Source organism: Sus scrofa, chromosome 3, assembly GCF_000003025.6.
Source record: "Sus scrofa isolate TJ Tabasco breed Duroc chromosome 3, Sscrofa11.1, whole genome shotgun sequence".
NCBI classification, from domain to species: domain Eukaryota; kingdom Metazoa; phylum Chordata; class Mammalia; order Artiodactyla; family Suidae; genus Sus; species Sus scrofa.
Window position 1 is genome coordinate 39,720,292 of NC_010445.4, and position 18,216 is coordinate 39,738,507.

Below are 18,216 nucleotides of genomic sequence, written 5' to 3' on the forward strand. Positions count from 1 at the left end.
TGGCTTTCCCCGGTTTTCCCTGCAGCGGGGAGGGGAGGGGACAGTGCAAGCCAGGGCCGGGAGCCCAGGCAGCTGGGGGGCCTTGTCCACCTGCTCTGCTGTGAGCACAGCCGGGGCCTCCGGCCAGGAGCAGCAAAAGCACAGGCTTCGACTCCCGTCTGGGGGAGCAGATGGCCCCCAATGGCCTTTGACGCAGAGCAATGCCTGCCCCACCTCAGCTTTTGTGAGGCCCCCAAGGCCCACGTCCCAAGGGGATGTGTCTCTGGCAGGTCCTCTGTGTCACCGACCAGGCCCTAGGCGAAGCCCTGGCAGCCTGGGGCCAGCTCTCAGCCGGAGGCCCCAGGCCCACGTGGGGACCGAGGTCGGGCTCCGGCTGCGGAGTGGCGGCTGTGTCACCCTCCTCCTCTCTGTCGCAGCCTCCTCTCCACTGCCAGCAGTTCTGGGCCATGTTCCTGAAGAAGGCCGCATACAGCTGGCGGGAGTGGAAGATGGTGGCAGCCCAGGTCCTGGTCCCTCTGGCGTGCCTCACCCTGGCCCTCCTGGCCACCAACTACTCCTCCGAGACCTTCGACGAGCCCATGCTGAAGCTGACCCTGGGCGAGTACGGCAGAACCGTGGTGCCCTTCTCAGTGCCTGGGGCCTCTCGGCTGGGTCAGCAGCTGTCAGAGCAGTTGAAGGACATGCTGCAGGCCGAGGGCCAGGAGCCTCGGGAGGTGCTGGGTAAGGGGTGTCCCCGGGGGCTCGGGCCTGGCTCGTGCTGTCTGAGCCTGGCTTCACCACAGCACCGTGGACATTGGGGTGGTTAGTTCTTTGCTGCAAGACATTTAGCAGTGTCCCTGGCCTACCCCCCCCCATTCCCTGCCACCTGTCCTGAAAAGCAGAGATGGGAGTTCCCGCCGTGGCACAACAGAAACAAATCTGACTAGGAACCACGAGGTCACAGGTTTGATCCCTAGCCTCACTCAGTGGGTTAAGGATCCGGCGTTGCCATGAGCTGTGATGTAGGTCGCAGACGTGGTTTGGATCCCGTGTTGCCCTGATTGTGGTGTAGGCCGGCAGCTGTCACTCTGATTCGACCCCTAGCCTGGGAATCTCCATATGCCGTGGGTGTGGCCCTAAAAAGCAAAAAAAGCAAAAAAAAAAAGATGGCAGAAGTGCCTGCAGACATTAGCAGATTTCCCCTGGGGGATGGGGGGGACCGGGGTGGGGGGGCGTCCCTGGAGTTGGAGGAAATTGGCTTCTCTAGGGCCACGCTCTGCCCAGGCGGCCGTTGACATGGGGGTTGGAGTCTCAGGATCTTTCACAACCAGCTTCAGGATGTGCCTTGTGTGACGGGGGGGTTTTCCTCCCACGTCCTAAAGCTGGAACTATCTGATGCCCCTGGCGGTGGCTGTTGGATGCTGCCTGGAGCTTAGGGCAGGCTCCGCGCTCCAGCTAAGTGGGACACCCTTGAAGGTTTTCTCGCTTCTCTGCTCTCCTCCCACCCCCTGGACGGCAGCTTTGAGGTCACAACGGATGGTCCTAAGATCTTGGCAGGAATCAGGTTCTCCTTTAGGAAAAGGCTGACCTTATCAGCAGCCTTGAGCAGGTGGCACTGCTGCGAGCACTGCTGCCAGGCAGGAGCTCCTGCGGCCGGCGTCCCGCCAGCCATCAGGGCCATGAGCACTCTGGCTGCTGGTGGGCACCTTGTTTGTCACCCCCACGTGTCCCCCATCTTGTTTCCTGGGCCCATAGTTTTCAGGGCTGTCACGGTGCAGGGTGGCTCCCAGGACTCAGGACACTGCTACAGCTGCCCCGGCCTGAGTCCGTCTGAAAGGCAAGATCGCTGTTCCCTCAGGAGCGGGCTTGCTTACGCTGTATTTCAGGTGTCTGACTCCCCTTTTCCTCGCATGCCGAGAGCTAGAGCAAGCCTTGCCGGATGCCTTTGTAACTGTCACTATTAGGATTCACCAACGTGTCCCTGTCCCCTCACTGAGCCTTGGGTCCTGCAAGGTGGGTGTCACCACTGCTGCTGTTGACAGCTGCGGGGAAGGCAAGGCCAGAGCAGGGAGTGAGCGTGAGATGCCAGCTCCCTGCAGCCACTCGGCGAGCTCTGGGCTGGGCAGCGTGTGCACGCGAGCTAGTGGACCCAAGGTCGCTCGGTGATGGGAGGGTGGACCCCCGCCCCATCAGAGCCCCCGTTGGTGTGTGTGGCAGCCGAGGAGCAAAGCAAGAGGCGGCGGGACTGTGCTGGCCCCGCAGGACTGGGATCCTGCCATTGCCCTCGCAATGTGGGGCACACAGGCGCCCGGGCTGCCCAGTCCCCATCGCCAGAGCGTGGCAGGCCTGAAGTGGGGGTTGTTGGAGTCCATCCAGCTCTTCTCCCAGGGCCTCCTCCCTCAGGCCAGTCTTTTTCTTTTTTTTTGATGATTTTTATCTTTTCCATTATAGTTGGTTTACAGTCAGGCCACACTTTTTTTAAATGATCATTTTTTCCGATTATAAAAGGATACTTCTTCATTCTATAAAAATTGAAAACCAACCAGCAGTATAGCGGGACAGTCTGTGCGCTCACCCCCCCCCCCAGAGGTGGCCCCTCACCACGCCCCCGTGCAGTCCTGGGGGCTGTCCGAGCCCACCTGGGGGTGCCCTTCCCTGCACCTGGCTGGGCCCTTGGGAGCCTCGCCCAATGGGCCGCCCAGAGGTTTCAGTGGTTCTGCCTTCTAGAACCTCATCTCCTGAGCTGGCCTCCTGCCATGTTGACCTGGGCCAGAGCATCCCTTTAGAATGTGTGTGTGTGTATGTGTGTGTTTGAGTGAGACTGGGGGCGCCCCTGCCGCTCAGCTCCTGTGGCTCTGGGGGTGCCCCATGCACAGCCTGCAGCCTCACCACCTGCTGCTGCGCCCACACGTGGCCCCCCGACCTGTGGACGGTGCACAGGTGCAAGGTGCTGCCTCCTTTCTGCAGTTCCTGCAGCCCTTCAGAGCCCCCCCAAAGCAGGGCCTCAGCCGGGGCGGGGGGCCTCGGGCCAGTCGGCCGCACCGCTGACTCTGCCCTTGCCCCTGCTCCCAGGTGACCTGGAGGAGTTCCTGATTTTCAGGGCCTCGGTGGAAGGGGGCGGCTTCAACGAGCAGTGCCTGGTGGCGGCGTCCTTCAGAGATGTGGGCGAGCGCACGGTCGTCACCGCGCTCTTCAACAACCAGGCCTACCACTCCCCGGCCACCGCGCTGGCCATCGTGGACAACCTCCTGTTCCAGCTGCTGTGCGGCCCTCGGGCCTCCATCACGGCGTCCAACTACCCCCAGCCCCGGAGCGCCCTGCAGGCTGCCAAGGACCAGTTCAATGAGTATGTGCATCCTCCCACCCGCCAGGACCCTGCCACAGGGCCAGGTCCCCCGTCACCCCCGACCACCTCTGGCACCTCGGGCACAGCCAGGGGCCCCAAGGGCTGCGTCGGTAGATAGAGCATTGCTTCTGCTCTCGGGAAGCTGCTGATTCTTGGCCAGGGACCCCTGCCCCATCTTCCTCTGCCGTCCACACTAGCCCCTTCCTTAGACAGGAGATAAGCTGGGGAGACCCCATCCCACACCCACCCAGGCCCCACGGGAGACTCCGGAGGACTTGGAGGGCGACCGGGCCCTATTCCCAAGCCTGCAGCCAGCTCTTGCTGGCCCTTATCCGGGGCAGGTCTGAGCACCTGTGCCCAGAACAGCCTGCAGTGCCCGGCTGGCTGTGTCACTACCCCTCGGGGGCCTCGCATCAGAAGCCCAGCGGGCATCCCTGTCCTTAGGCCTTGTCATGCTGCCACGTGTGTAGGACTGCCCCTCATCCAGGTTGCGGAGCCTCTAGAACTCTGCAGGCCGCCCAAGGAAGCCGGAAAAGTCCGTTTCCTAACCGTCACTCCACCCCAGACGGCCTCACCTCCAGCCCCTGTTCAAGTCCGTGTCCAGCCCGTCTGATGGCCTCTTCCCCCTCCGCCACCTCCCAACCCTGCTGCAAAAGCAGAGCGCGGTGGAGTCCTCCGTGCTCGCTGTGCCAGGATCAGGCGGAGGAGTCAGCGTAGGGTGGTGACAGCAGACAAGGCGCAGGAGTTTCTGTCGTGTAGTAACTGCCCAGGAGGGAGAACCACCTGCCGTGCCATTCCCCGGTTCTCGGTACAGAGCTGAAGTGTTCTTAGTACGGTTCTCGGTGACAGCGTGGTGGAACCGTCACCACATACAGTGTTTTATCTTTTTTTTTTTTTTTTTTTTGGTCTTTTTTTAGGGCTGCACCTGCGGCATTTGGAGGTTCCCAGGCTAGGGGTCAAATCAGAGCTTTAGCCGCCAACCACAGTCACAGCCACAGCCACGCCAGATCCAAGCCGTGTCTGCAACCTATACCACAGCTCACGGTAACACTGGATCCTTAACCCACTGAGTGAGGCCAGGGATCGAACCTGCGTCCTCATGGATCCTAGTCAGATTCGTGTCCCCGGAGCCATGACAGGAACTCCACACCATGTGCAGTTTTATTGAACGCTGTCATTATCCCCAAAAGAAACTCTGTGACCCCTGGCAGCCACACCTTTCCTCTGTCCTCCGTCGAAGGAGCCAGCAGTCTGCGTTCTGTCTCTGTGCCCTGCCTGGCTCGCATGGCCCATGTGGGTGGACTCTGAGAATGCAGCCTATTGTGCCTGGCATCTTTCCCTCTCAAGGTTCATCCACGTGGTGCCAGTATTCCACTGCCCTTTTTTGGCCAAATAGTGTTCCTTTGACCCAGCGCCACTTGTTGAGATGGTCGGGGTTGGGAAGAGGGTGGTTAAGCAGCAAAATAATGCTCTCGGAGCAGGTTTCTGGAAGGGGTTGCTGGCCCCAGAAGGTAGCGCGGCGCCCGACAGGGGTGTCCTGAGGCTCTCGTGATTGCTTAACACCCTTTAGCGGTTGGGCGACTGCATTACTGAACAGTAATGACCGAGCACTCCATCCCCCCGCTCCGCCCCCATGCTGTCCCCTGTCCCTGACCTGTCCTGTCCCCGCCCCGCCCCCTGCAGGGGCCGAAAGGGATTCAACATCGCCCTCAACTTGCTCTTCGCCATGGCGTTCCTGGCCAGCACGTTTTCCATCCTGGCGGTCAGCGAGAGGGCTGTCCAGGCCAAGCACGTCCAGTTTGTGAGCGGCGTCCATGTGGCTACGTTCTGGCTCTCCGCGCTGCTGTGGGACCTCCTGTCCTTCCTCATCCCCGCCCTGCTGCTGCTGGTGAGCTGCGGGGTGCTGGGGCCCTTCCCTTGCACGGCACGGGGGGCTGGCCCTGGGGCCCTGCACGGACCGGCACCAGCCTGGGGTCCGCAGTTCAGCCCCCGTGGCGGGAGGATGCTCGGGAACACCTGGGCCCCCTGGTCTGTCTTGCGCCCCCAGCCTCTCCCCCACTTGGGTGGGGGGGGGGGCTGGCGTTTCCTCAGGGGGAGCTCAGAGCCGCGGAGCGGGTGGCAGAGGTGGCCCACGGGGCTGGCTGGCCCGGGCTCACACACTCTCCAGGCTCCCCGGCCGCCCCGTCTGTGTGGCTGCAGGTGGTGTTCAAGGCCTTCGACGTGCACGCCTTCACGCGGGACGGCCACCTGGCTGACGCCCTGCTGCTGCTCATGCTCTACGGCTGGGCCATCATCCCGCTCATGTACCTGCTGAGCTTCTTTTTCTCGGCGGCGGCCACGGCCTACGCGAGGCTGACCGTGTTCAACATCCTGTCGGGCGTCGCCACCTTCCTCGTGGTCACCGTCACACGCATCCCAGGTGGGAGCCAGGTGCCCCCCCTCCCGCCGCCTCCGGCCGCTCTGCCCCCCAGGGAGGCGCCAACAGCGCTGCGCCTGACCCCTCCCAGGCTCCCAGCCCGAGGCAGCCCAGCTCAGCCAGCTCCCCCCCCACCCCCGTGCGCGCACCTGCTCCAGCAGGGATGGGCGGCCCCGCAGGCCCGGCACCGGCCCCGCAGCAACCCCGGAAACCGCCTTGGGGGCAGCTGGGGTGTGTCCTCGGGCACCAATGGGTCTGCGCCTCCTCCCACAGCGGTAAAGCTGGAAGAACTTTCCAGAACGCTGGACCGCGTGTTCCTGGTGCTGCCCAACCACTGCTTGGGGATGGCAGTCAGCAGCTTCTACGAGAACTATGAGACCAGGAGGTACTGCACCTCCTCCACGGTGGCGGCCCACTACTGCCAGAAGCACAGTGAGTGTGGGCCCCTGGGACAGCCTGTCCCCGCCCCGCCCCAGGCTCCAGGGGCACCTCATGCAGGGAGACCCCTCGACTCAGGAAGTTGCACCGGCGGCCTCCTTGGAAGACCGGTGCACCCTGTGTCCATGCAGCCTCCATCCAGGGCCATGTGCAGGGCCTGGCGGGCGCAGGGAGGGGCTTGGGCTGGGACCCCAGAGGGCAGGGGTGCGGGGCCGCGGGTGCAGCCCCCGTGCCTTGCTCGCACAGACGTCCGGTACCAGGAGAACTTCTATGCGTGGAGCGCCCCGGGCATCGGCAGGTTCGTGGCCTCCCTGGCCGCCTCGGGGTTTGCCTACCTCACCCTGCTCTTCCTCCTCGAGACCGACCTGCTGTGGAGGCTGAAGTTCTGCCTGTGTGCCTTGCGGAGGAGGCGGGCGCTGGTGAGTGGCTCTGCGCGGGGCGGCCTCCCGCTAAGGCTGGGCTTCCTCGGGGCCGCCCGAGACCCCGAAGCTGTGGCGCCAGAGCGCCCGCGGTCTGTCACCCAGTCCCCTCCGCGCACCATCGAGACCTGCCCAGACAGCTTAGTGTGGACCTGTTAACCATGGCTAAAGGGGCTGAAAACAACGCGACGGTTCCTAAGAGAAGGAGCTCTGTGGTTTTCTCGCGAGTCCCGCACTATCCTTGTCCCTCGGGAGGCCTGTGTCTCCTGAGCCCTTCTGGCCACTCGGCTGTCCTGGCGGGAGGTCTGAGACAGCGCGTGTGGGGCTAAGCTGGGGCGAGGCTCTAGAGACCTCGCCCTCTCTCTGCCGGAAAAGGAGCCTCGGCAGGAGCTCACCCCTGCCGACTTTTTCTGGAACAATCAGACGGAAGCGTACACCCAGACGCCAGCGCTGCCCGAAGACCAGGACGTGGCGGACGAGAGGAACCGGGTCCTGGCCCCCGGCCTGGACTCACTGCCGGACACGCCCCTGGTCATCAAGGAGCTTTCCAAGGTACGGCGGGCCCTCCGTCCGCGGCCGCCCACTGCCCGGCAGCCGGTCCCGCGGTCCCTGGGCCTCCGCACGCCTCTGCTCTCCAGGTGTACGAGCAGCGGGCGCCCCTCCTCGCTGTGGATAGGGTCTCCCTCAAGGTCCAGAAAGGGGAGTGCTTCGGCTTGCTGGGCTTCAACGGAGCCGGGAAGACCACGACTTTCAAAATGCTGACCGGGGAGGAGACCGTCAGTTCCGGGGACGCCTTCGTTGGCGGCTACAGCATCCGCTCGGACCTCAGGAAGGTGGGTGTGGCCGGGGGGGCGGGGGGCAGAAGGAAGGGCAGCCCGGAGGGTGGGGACGGGGCTTGTCTCAAGAAGGTCCCCAAGCCAGGCCCGAGGTGCCTGGACCATGGCGGGGCCCTCCGTGCAGAGGCAGCTTCAGCTCCTAGCGCGTGGACAGCAGGACGGGGCAGCGACCAGGGGCCGGAGCTGCACGGGTGATGGGGGGGAAGAGCGACGACAGGAAGAGGAGAGGCCCCTCCGCCAGAGGGACCAGGCCGGCCCGCAACCAAGACGGGTCCCTCCCAGAGAAGCTGCTTCCCTGGCCCTGACGCCCACAGAACTCTGCTTGCTCGGGGGAACTCTAGTCTGCGGGTGCAGGTGATGCAAATGGCACCCTGGGCTGTCGAGACCCGCAGCCCCAGAGCACCAAAAGCTGGTGCATGTTAACGCCCAACCGCGTGGTTACGAGCATCGATGAGCCCGAGGCAGGGCGAGGGCCTCCCAACGAAATCTGTGAGCCTCGAGGCCCCACCGGAGCCGCCTCTGACAGAGGGCGCGCCATGGTCCCGCCAGCCCAGGCCTGGCTTAGGGACCTTCCTGAGTGTAGGAGACAGAAACGAAGGCCCAGGGCCCCCAGGGAGGGGTGTAGGAGGAGACCTTCCCCATGTGGGGCTGAACCCTAAAGGGCCACCCCTCTGGGTGAGAGCAAACTAGGCTGCCCTCCCCGACACTGGGGATTGTGTGTGTGCTGAGCAGGCGGGGAGAGGAACAGGGCCGAGCCTGGGTCCGGGCACGGCAGCGTCGGCTGGCCGGCAGCAGAGGCTTCCCTGGCTGTCCCCTGGGTGCAGCAGCACACGCCCCCACTGGGCGACAGCCTCCCTTCCGGGCCCCAGAGAACCCCCCAGGTTGCGTCCCCAGGCCTGTGAGCAGCACACAACAAAAACAGAGGCAAGGCGCCCTGACTAGAGCCCATAGACACAGGCTCCAGGGGAGAAGCAAGCTCCCCACCTGGGATTTGCAATTACCAGACCCAGGGTACAAAACGACGGTGCTTCTTAGGTTTAAGGAAATAAACAAGCTGGAAAATACGTGCAAGAGGAGTTCCCATTGTGGCTCAGTGGTAACAAACCTGACTGGTATCCGTGAGAACGTGGGTTCGATCCCTGGCCTCAACCAGTCGGTTAAGGATCTGGCGTTGCCACGAGCGTGGCGTAGGTCTCAGACGCGGCTCAAATCCCACGTTGCTGTGGCTGTGGTGTAGGCTGGCAGCTGTAGCTTCGATTGGACCCCCTAGCCTGGGAACCTCCATGTGCTGCGGGTGTGGCCCTAAAAAGCAAGGCAAAAAAAAAGTATATATGTATATATATATATGCAAGAAAGAGAAAACCGTAATGGGATCTAGGAATGGAGAAAAGGGTGAGAAGTCCTAAATATTTAATCTGCGTTTCAGCAGGAAAGGAGAGACTGGGAGAAAGAAAGCCACTGCCAGGGTCAAGGCCAAGAACTTTTCCCAACCAATTAGGAGCATATTCTGGAAGCCTAAGAGCCCCAAGGAGGGCAAAGAGAAACTCCATCTCTGGAACCCACAGAACTAGGCTTGCTGTCCCCTGCCAGCTGCTGAACATGGCTGGAGATGGAGGCAGGCCACACGGCACATAGGTGTTTGTTAAGCATCTGATGAACCGAGTGAGGGCCCGTCCGCTGTTGTGCGTGGCACAGACACCATCAGTCCATGTAATCGGTACCTCTTGCACCAGGCTGCCCCCATGTGGCCCAGGGCTGACTCTGGCCCATCTCTGACCCCTGGGTGTGGGGCTAGGTCCTGGTGGGCCCGGACTCACTGAGCCGCCAAGCCCCTCCAGCATCCCCGCCCAAGAGCTGCTCGGCAAGCTTCAGCGGTGGGCCGCCGCCAGGGCCTGCGCACCGGCTGATGGACAACCCCCCACCCCCGGTGGATCCCCTCAGAGAAACCCCGTGACCCTCTGCCTCCCCGCCCTGCCTCAACCCCAGGTGCGGCAGCAGATTGGCTACTGTCCCCAGTTTGATGCGCTGCTGGACCACCTGACGGGCCGGGAGACACTGGTCATGTACGCCCGACTGCGGGGCATCCCCGAGCGCCACATCGAGTCCTGTGTGGAAAACACACTGCGGGGGCTGCTCCTGGAGCCGTATGCCAACAAGCGGGTCGGGACGTACAGGTGCATCTGCGCCCCAGCCCTCCCCTCCCCAACCCAGGGACCCCAGGGCTTCCCCCGTGCAGTCGGGGTCGCCCTCACCAGAGGGCAGGGCACAGGAGCCGAGCCGGAGCTCCTACCCGCTGTGCCAGGGTCTCCGGTGATTTGGTAGCATGACCAGGGGAGGGGGCTGCCCTGAAGATTCCGGCAACCTGGAGGCAAAGCCAGGGCGGGTGAAGTCAGGGCCCCTGTGCCCCCCTGAGATGCAGACCGGTGGTGTTTCCCTTCTGTGTGGAGCTCTCTCTGGGCCTCCGAGAGCTGGGCTTTCCAGGCACACTCACCAGAGGGCGCTCTGCCACACTGCACCCGGTCCTCCGCTGGGGCTGGGGAGCCGGCGCCCACACTCATCACCCTCCCCTCACCCCTCGGCCCCAGCGGCGGCAACAAGCGGAAGCTGAGTGCTGGCATTGCCCTGCTGGGAGAGCCCACGGTCATCTTCCTGGACGAGCCGTCCACTGGCATGGACCCCGTGGCCCGGCGCCTGCTCTGGGACACCGTGGCGAGGGCCCGTGAGTCCGGCAAGGCCATCATCATCACCTCCCACAGGTAGAGCCAGGGTCTCTGTGGGTCAGTGGAGGAGCCAGGACGCGGGCTCTGGGTGGGCTGGGCTGGGAGGAGCTGGGTGGACGGAAGACCTGTTGGCAGCGGGCAGAGACTCTGTGAGGAGAGTCCCCAGACTCTGCCATGTGGGCCACACCCTGAGCCTGGGAATCAGGAACAGCCTGATCTGGGCGCCAGCACGTGCCCGTGTGCCTAGCTTCCGACCCGGAGGGCAGGCGTCAGCATCCCCTGGGGGCAACATGCGGCCTCTGCCCCTCTCCCCAGCATGGAGGAGTGTGAGGCCCTGTGCACCCGGCTGGCCATCATGGTACAGGGCCAGTTCAAGTGCCTGGGCAGCCCCCAGCACCTCAAGAGCAAGTTTGGCAGCGGCTACTCCCTACGGGCCAAGATCCGGAGCGAAGGGCAGCAGGAGGCCCTGGAGGAGTTCAAGGCATTCGTGGATCTGACCTTCCCAGGTGTGTGGCGCCACACGGATGGCATCCGTGCGTCTATCCATCCCAGACCCCTGGGGCGAGGGCCGTGATTCCGGGAGCGCAGGCCACCCTCCCCTGGCCCTCCCGCCCAGCCCTCACGGGGACACGGTCTCTCCTTCGTGCAGGCAGCGTCCTGGAGGATGAGCACCAAGGAATGGTCCATTACCACCTGCCTGGCGATGACCTGAGCTGGGCGAGGGTGAGCGCACACCGAGGCCTCCAGCAGTCACTCCTTCTAGGGTGACCCCACGCTCCTTCCAAGGAGAAATCACATTCAGTTTCTGCTCTAACACTCACCCTGACAGCTGCTAGGTTGGGGGGCTTAGCGCCCAAAATACCTGAGTTGGAAAAAACATGATGCAAAAAGGAAGCTCCCCTAGAGAAGGAACCCAGCTTGCCCAGAGGTCATACCCAGAGCTGGGGTGTCAGGAGAAAGCCCCGCTCCTGGGCCTGCTGCCCCCATGCACCCCCTCAGGCCTGCTCACCTTGTGTGGCTCCCCTCCTCCCCCGGGGAGCATGGGCCCACCCCCTGCACGTGCCCCAGGGGCAGGGGCCAGGGGTAGGGTCTCTGGGCCCCCTCCCAATGGCCAGAGGAGTCCCAGACCAGCCAAGGAGCTGGGCCCTGGCTTGCAAGCAGTGGCCGTTCTGCTTCCTGAAGGTGTTTGGTGTTCTGGAGAAGGCCAAGGAGAAGAACGGCGTGGACGACTACTCCGTGAGCCAGATCTCGCTGGAGCAGGTCTTCCTGAGCTTCGCCCACCTGCAGCCGCCCGCGGAGGAGGCGGGGCCGTGAGGAGCAGGGCACCCAGGCGGCTCCCCTCCCTCCAAGTTCACCCAACCCTGCACTCTACTTCTGATCACTGTTTTCTGTGATGGACGTGAGAATCGAGGCACAGTGTGGACCAGGCATATCAGGGCCCTCACGCCGGAGTCAGCAGTCGCCAAAGCCACAACTCAAGATCCCAGCCAGGGGCCGGGCCGGCCGGCTGTGCGGGCAAGCCGTGGGGGTCTTTGCACAGAGAGCCATCCAGGAAGGGGCCTCACGGACTCCGGGGTTGAATTTCCCTAAGCACTTATAAGGGGTCCCCAGCGACACCCCACATTCGCACCTGGGGCGGAACCTCCCGGACTGGTGTGGGAAGCCAACAGGACCGGTGTCAGCAGACTCCCCTGGCTGCCCAGGATGGACAGAAAGGCACCTGTCGTCGTCCTCGGGGGAGACACGGCTGGACTGGGTGCTGAGGTCTGTGCTTCCACTGCGGCCACGTAGTCCTGGGAGTCCCTCTCCCGAGAGGTGGACATTGCGCTACCACATAGAGCCAGCCCTGCACCCGGCATAAGCCCCCTGCTCCCAGCCCCAGAGGCAGCCAGCATGGGGAGGCGTGGAGCCACCAGCCTGGACGCCAGTCAGGGACCAGCGAGGGGCCGAACAGCCTTCCCTGGATGGTGCACCCAACGTGTGGCAACTGTCTGGAAAATAAAGGCTGGGAGGGAACATGACCTTGGTCTGTGAGTCGCAAGCTGGGCTCAGGGGCCCAGTCACTCACCCGCAGTCCCAACACAAGCCTCTTGTGTCGATGTCCAGGCAGACAAAAGCAAGAGCTCGCTTTTCCAGGATGCAGTAAGCTCACAGGACTCACAGCCACAAGGGGAAGGAATAGCCAAGAAGTGCAGGTGCAGGAGCACATTAGACAGGTGGTCCAGAGTGAGAAAAAGGAGTGATGGGCTGGCGTAGGAAGCTATGGGTCTAGGCGGGCAGAAGGCCTCTGGCTCCAGGACTGCTCGTGGCCTTTACGCCACTTTCCAGAAGAGTCTCCAGAAAGAGCATCAGCCCCCGTTTTGTTTATGCTCTTACTTCTCCTGGCTGAGCTTCTGTGATTGGAATCACTCATTATACCTTTTTCATTCCCATAGAATTCATAGTGTTGGAAAAGACTTGTTTTCATCCTTCTGGTGTATTTGGTACAGCTTCAGATTTGCATTTTTATCAGTCTCTCAAAGTTCATGAACCCTACAAATAGTTTCCAGTAGTTCTTTTATTCCCTTTAAGATTCTTCAAACTGGGAGTTCCCATTGTAGCTCAGTGCTAACAGACCCAACTAGGAGGATGCAGGTTCGATCCCTGGCCTCGCTCAGTGGGTTAAGTGTCCGGCATTGCCGTGAGCTGTGGTGTAGTTCACAGACATAGCTCGAATTCGGTGTGTCTGTGGCTGCAGCATACGCTGACAGCTACAGCTCCGATTCGGCCCCTAGCCTGGGAACCTCTGTATGCCATGGGTGCGGCTCTAAAAAGAAAAAAAATTCTTCCAACTGTCAATATTTACTAACATATTATAAGAAAAATAAACAGGTGGCTGTGGTCCCACATGTGGCCCAACAGAAAACATCTTCCAAGAGGTGGGCTGCAACCACGCTGGGTGTGCCTGGTACGGGGCCAGCACAGCCTGGCCACGTGCCCTCTACTTCAGGGCTTGCTGGTCTTGGGGTGTTTTTGTTTGTTTGTTTTTATCTTTTTAGGGCCGCACCCACGGCATATGGAGGTTCCCAGGCTAGGGGTCAAATCAGAGCTGTAGCTGCCGGCCTACAGCACAGCCGCAGCAACCTAGGATCCGAGCCGCGCCTGCGACCCACACCACAGCTCTCGGCAACGCCAGATCCTTTACCCACCGAGCGAGGCCAGGGATCAAACCTGTGTCCTCGTGGAGGCTAGTCAGATTCGTTAACCACTGAGCCACGACGGGAACTCCTGCTGCTCCTGTTTTTTAAGCCCGCATGTTAAAGATCTAGAAAGTTTTTCCTCCTTTGATGCCACAAAACAGGGTGTGAGGAAAGGTGTTCAGGACCAAAGGAACAGCACATGTGAGGCACACGTGTGAAATCAGACTGCGCTGGTCCACAGCAATGAGGTGGTGCGACGGGCGCAGAGACTGGCAGGATGCACGTGGGGGCTGTCGTGACCAGAGATCCCTTTTGGAGACCACTCAGCGGTGGAGAAGACGAGGCAGCCTGGCCGAGGCTGCAGCGGTGGGGCTCAGAGGGCAGGCACGGGCCCTGTCGGGAGCGCCCGGAGGACTCAGGGGTCCACGGCTTGCTGCGCTTATCAGAAAACCACACCCCAGAGATTTAAAAAGGCAAGGGTTTATTTCTTGGCCAAGTCAAGATCCAGAGAAGGCAAGCTAGGCGTTCTGTCACTGGTGGTCAAGGTCTCAGGGAGCCCTCCTCCATCTGCCCACTCCATCCAGCTGCAGGCAACCCTCCTCAAGGTCCCCTTCCAGGGTCCAAGGTGCCTCTGAGCAGGAAGCAGGGGGAGGAGGGCACCCCATGTTTTTGTCCAGAACACAGGCAGGGGGCTGCCCTAGAGCCAGAACCCGCAGGAATTGTTCCCCCCGGGCTGGTGGTGGCCATATCCCAAGGTCCTCTTCCCCCTCCTCCAACTCCAGACTGCCCTTGCCCTTTGGTTGCAAGACAAACTGGACAGTTTCTGTCTGGGCAAATTCCAATCCCAGACCTTTAGCCCCAGGACTCAATGAGAAGCCGAGGCCACGCAAGTCTGGGGGTCCCTGGCCCAGTCTCACAAGGCAGCAGACAAGACAGGGCAGGAGCCAAGGCCAGTGCCCAGACGGAGGGCTGGAAGGCAGGTCCAAGGGTGGCCACCAATCGTCTGGGGATGAGCAGGCACGCCAGATGGGGAGGAGCTGGCCTCAACCCAGTCAGTTCCTCAAACACACGGAGACAGTAAGGTCCCAGGGCCCAGGCCAGTCAGACTTGACACCTGCAGGGCCGGAGCCTGTGGACGAGAGGGAAAGGATTCCCAAAGACCAGCCTGAGGCTAGACTGTGAGCCAGGACAGCTGGATGCCACCTCTGGGGACCAGAGCAACACTCACAGCATAGCTCACCGGCCCCTCTGTGATCCCCCCAACCTCCACACAGACCAGTAGCGTGAAAGTGAGTGTCACTCATGCTCATCCAGACCCTGCCGGCTGTGCCACGGGCCAGAGCCATACTCCAGGTGGACAGCCTGGGCCCAGCTGGGTCCAGAGGGGCTGAGCTGCACCCACCCCTGCATGGAGGAGATGGCCTACAGAGGTTCTGAGAAGCACCCCAACACCAACGTCAGGGTTAGGCTGCTCACCCAACCCTGCGGCTGAGGCCAGCAAGCCGAGGGCACATCATGCCACCCTCCAGACACCAGGCCCCATCCCTGAACCCTACTCAGGTCTGACCCCAAGCCGTGGCGTGTTCGAGCTCCTACAGCCCCTCTCCCTTCCGCAAGGGAGGGCAGGGCTCCCTGAGCGGGGTTCAGGGTAGAGGGGTGCCCAAGAAGGAGAAAGAGCCAGGAGGCAGCCCAGCCCTGGGCCCCGGAGCCTCGTCCCCATCTGACAGGCATGCGGGCCTGGGCTTCAGGCAGGCTGGAGGAGCAGCTGAAGCTGGGGGTCGGGCCCGGGAAGCGGGGGCCCTGCCTTCCTTCCTCAACACACGGGGCTGCCCAGGCCCCGCTCCTGGGGCCTGGCCCATACCCCAGAGATGCCAACTTGGATGCCTCCAAGGTCTGAGAAGCCCCGAATCCACCGGCTGCGGGTGGCCAGAGGGAAGCCAGGGGCCAGCCAGGGGCCAGGGCATCTCGTGCAGGCCTGCGGCACCCCTGCTCCCCTTCTCCGGCCTGGACCCTCCCAGGCTGGGCAACTGAGCTAGCATGATGCTTGACCCCCTTGGGGCAGAAGTAGACCCGGGGTCTCGGGCATGAAAACCAGCACAGGCTCCCAAGCCCACTGCTCACAGCCCCGGCCACACGGCCCCTCCAATAGGCAGCCTGTGCCTCCTGGGGGGACCTCATTGGAAACTGATGCCCCAACACCTTGGGAATGCAGCTCTCCTGGAGCCCGGAAGGCCTCCCCACAACTCCAGACCCTCATTGGCTGGCTGGCCTGCTCAGACTGGCCAGCACCTCTTCCTGGGCTCCTTCAGGGCTGCAGGCGTTCGCCCCCACAGACAGGAGCCAGGTTACCTGCTCCTCTAATGCCTCCCTCGGGGTCACCAAGCCGTCCCCATCTCCCTGACCCCACCCGAATCTCTTTCTTCCACTGAGCTGGGCCGTGCCCGCCCTTAGCACAGAGCCTGTCAGCAACGGATAGAAGTGCTTCCTGGAGTTCCCATTGTGGCTCAGTGGTTAACGAACCCGACTAGGAACCATGAGGTTGCGGGTTCAATCCCTGGCCTTGCTCAGTGGGTTAAGGATCTGGCACTGCCGTGAGCTGTGGTATAGGTCGCAGACGCGGCTCAGATCCCGAGTTGCTGTGGCTCTGGCATAGGCCGGTGGCTACAGCTCCGATTAGACCCCTAGCCTGGGAACCCCCATATGCCACGAATGTGGCCCTGGAAAAGCTAAAAAGAGAAAAAAAAAAAAAAAGAAGTGCTTCCTTGACATTTTGTACAAGGAGATGTGATGCCTGCTCAAAGCTCCCGTGTGGCCCACCGTGACCTCCTACACAACCCAGGCCATCCCTGACCCTTTCAGTGTGCAGGGTACCAACCTCCAAGGGCAGGCACCGCAGAGGCCATCAGGCCCATAGCGGATAAAGCAGGGGGACATTCAGCCTTGAGGCGAGTAGGCTCTCAACGTGCGGCAGCCCCTCATGGGAAGCAGGTGGCCCTCGGCCCTGTGGGAAAAGGAAGTGGGCTCGGGACACGGGCCAGAGCCCACAGGATGCCCGTGGTGCGGAGCCCCAGGCCTGGGGCTAGCTGCCCAATGCCCTGTCCACGGGAGTCCGCCCCCCACTTCCCTCGCACCTGAGCCAGAGACCCCCAGAGGCCCCCAATCCCTATGGCCTCAGCAGGTTGCCACTGGGGGCCGGGAGGGGAGAGGCCCAGGCCTCCTGGAAGGCTGGGGTCTGGGGACCACTGGAGTTTTATTTTCTCATGTTCCTTCCAAACATGTTCCGCTGCTTCTCAAAGTGGCAAAAGCCCAGATGCTTAGATTTCAAAGCTCAACAGCTGATGATAAAATCAACAATATTCAGAACCAAATTTGATTAAATTCCTAAGTGTCTGACTAAATCATGCTTTTAGATTTAATATAAAATGTGTTGAAAGTTATATGCATGCCAAATTCTATGACTTCGGAGCATGAACAACAGAAAACCCAGAAGGGGCTGTCAGCCCAGCTGCCTGTGCCTCCTCCATGCGCCTCGGTGGGACCACAGGGCCTGCCTCATCCCCACCTAGGTTGTCACCACCTCCCTGGACAACGGCTCTGGATTCAAGGCCTTTCAGGTACACATCGACTTGGCCCAGGATGTGTGGGACTCTGACCCGCTGCCATGGGCTCCTCATTGACTCCCCGCACGGCAGGCAGGGCCCAGCAAGACCACGACATCCCCAACACCGACCCCCTGGGCCCCTTAACTGCTTGTTGCAGGGCCAGGGCTGCGGCTCTGTTACAATTATACCACCACCTGGCCTGGCCAATGTGACCATGATGCCGAGGTCATATACCTTCTCTAAATGGCCCCCACTCCCCAAATCTAAATCCAGAGGGAGAACCACAACCCGGACTGACTCCGCCTGCCAAGCCCCCTCCCAGGAGTGTGCAGAGGCCTCAGCAGAGAGGCCTCCAAAGGGAGGCTGCCCCTGCCTGTCTTTTGTCCCCGACTCCTCAGACACCCCTCAACCCAGGATGAGGTATCAAAGGCACCGTCCAGGTGCCCATCTCTGGCCCATCTCCGCACCACAGTGGTTCCTTTCCCCGGAACACACCCTGGATCTGCTCTCTTCTCTTCCCTGCTGAGTCTACCTGTTCCACCTGTTCTGAGACAGGGGTGCACCTTCCTCCCCTCCTTCCAATAAGGAAGGAAGCAGGTACACAGCAGTCAACAAACCCTGCAAGCCCTGGCCCTCTCAGAGCCGGGTTTTACTCCAACAGCCTCCTGCCTGGTCCTGGGCCTCTAAACCTCACCCTCTTGCCGTTGCCAGGAGGCTCTGGCAATGCCTCCCCGCCTGCGCCGTCCACCAGCCCCGGGATGAAGCCTTGGCGCCTTATCTTGCACACCTTCCAAGTTCCCCCCAAATGCTAAACTCCACCTTCCTAGCCCCGGCTTCTGCCAGCAAGCCTCTGCGCCTTTGCACCTGCTCTTCTCTCGGCTGAGGGCACCCTTCCACTTGGGTCTCAGCTGCAGTGTCACCTCCGCAGAGGCGCCTTGACTTCTGCACCTAGTCTTCTCTTTTTATTTTATTTTATTTTATTTTTTGTCTTTTTGCCATTTCTTGGGTCTCTCTCGCTGCATATGTTGGTTCCCAGGCTAGAGGTAGCCGCCGGCCTACGCCAGAGCCACTGCAATGCAGGATCCGACCTGCGCCTGCGACCTACACCACAGCTCACGGCAACACCGGATCCTTAACCCACTGAGCAAGGTCAGGGATCGAACCCACAACCTCATGCTTCCTAGTCAGATTGGTTAACCACTGAGCCACAATGGGAACTCCTTCTTTTTTAAATTTTTAATGTATTTATTTATTGTCTTTTTAGGGCCGCATGTGCGGTAT

The 18,216-nt window shown here is 61.7% G+C and overlaps 1 protein-coding gene and 1 long non-coding RNA gene across 5 annotated transcripts in view; one reads left to right on the top strand and one right to left on the bottom strand.

Moving 5' to 3' along the window:
• ABCA3 (ATP binding cassette subfamily A member 3) overlaps positions 1-12,175 on the top strand; it is a 43,334-nt gene extending 31,159 nt beyond the window's left edge. For all 4 annotated transcript variants that reach the window (XM_005655176.3, XM_013987836.2, XM_021086765.1 and 1 more), the window contains exons 23-35: positions 417-720; positions 3,052-3,325; positions 5,009-5,213; positions 5,525-5,744; positions 6,015-6,173; positions 6,426-6,598; positions 7,022-7,150; positions 7,237-7,431; positions 9,421-9,608; positions 10,020-10,190; positions 10,470-10,660; positions 10,804-10,877; positions 11,337-12,175. In XM_005655176.3, the coding sequence (XP_005655233.1) occupies positions 417-720; positions 3,052-3,325; positions 5,009-5,213; positions 5,525-5,744; positions 6,015-6,173; positions 6,426-6,598; positions 7,022-7,150; positions 7,237-7,431; positions 9,421-9,608; positions 10,020-10,190; positions 10,470-10,660; positions 10,804-10,877; positions 11,337-11,468 (2,415 nt within the window). In that variant the 3' untranslated portion in view covers positions 11,469-12,175. The remainder of the gene's footprint in view (positions 1-416; positions 721-3,051; positions 3,326-5,008; positions 5,214-5,524; positions 5,745-6,014; positions 6,174-6,425; positions 6,599-7,021; positions 7,151-7,236; positions 7,432-9,420; positions 9,609-10,019; positions 10,191-10,469; positions 10,661-10,803; positions 10,878-11,336) is intronic.
• LOC110259946 lies at positions 13,798-17,989 on the bottom strand. Its single transcript, XR_002342443.1, has 2 exons — positions 16,209-17,989; positions 13,798-14,462 (listed from the first exon to the last, which is right to left on the bottom strand). It is a non-coding gene; the product is annotated as an uncharacterized LOC110259946 (long non-coding RNA).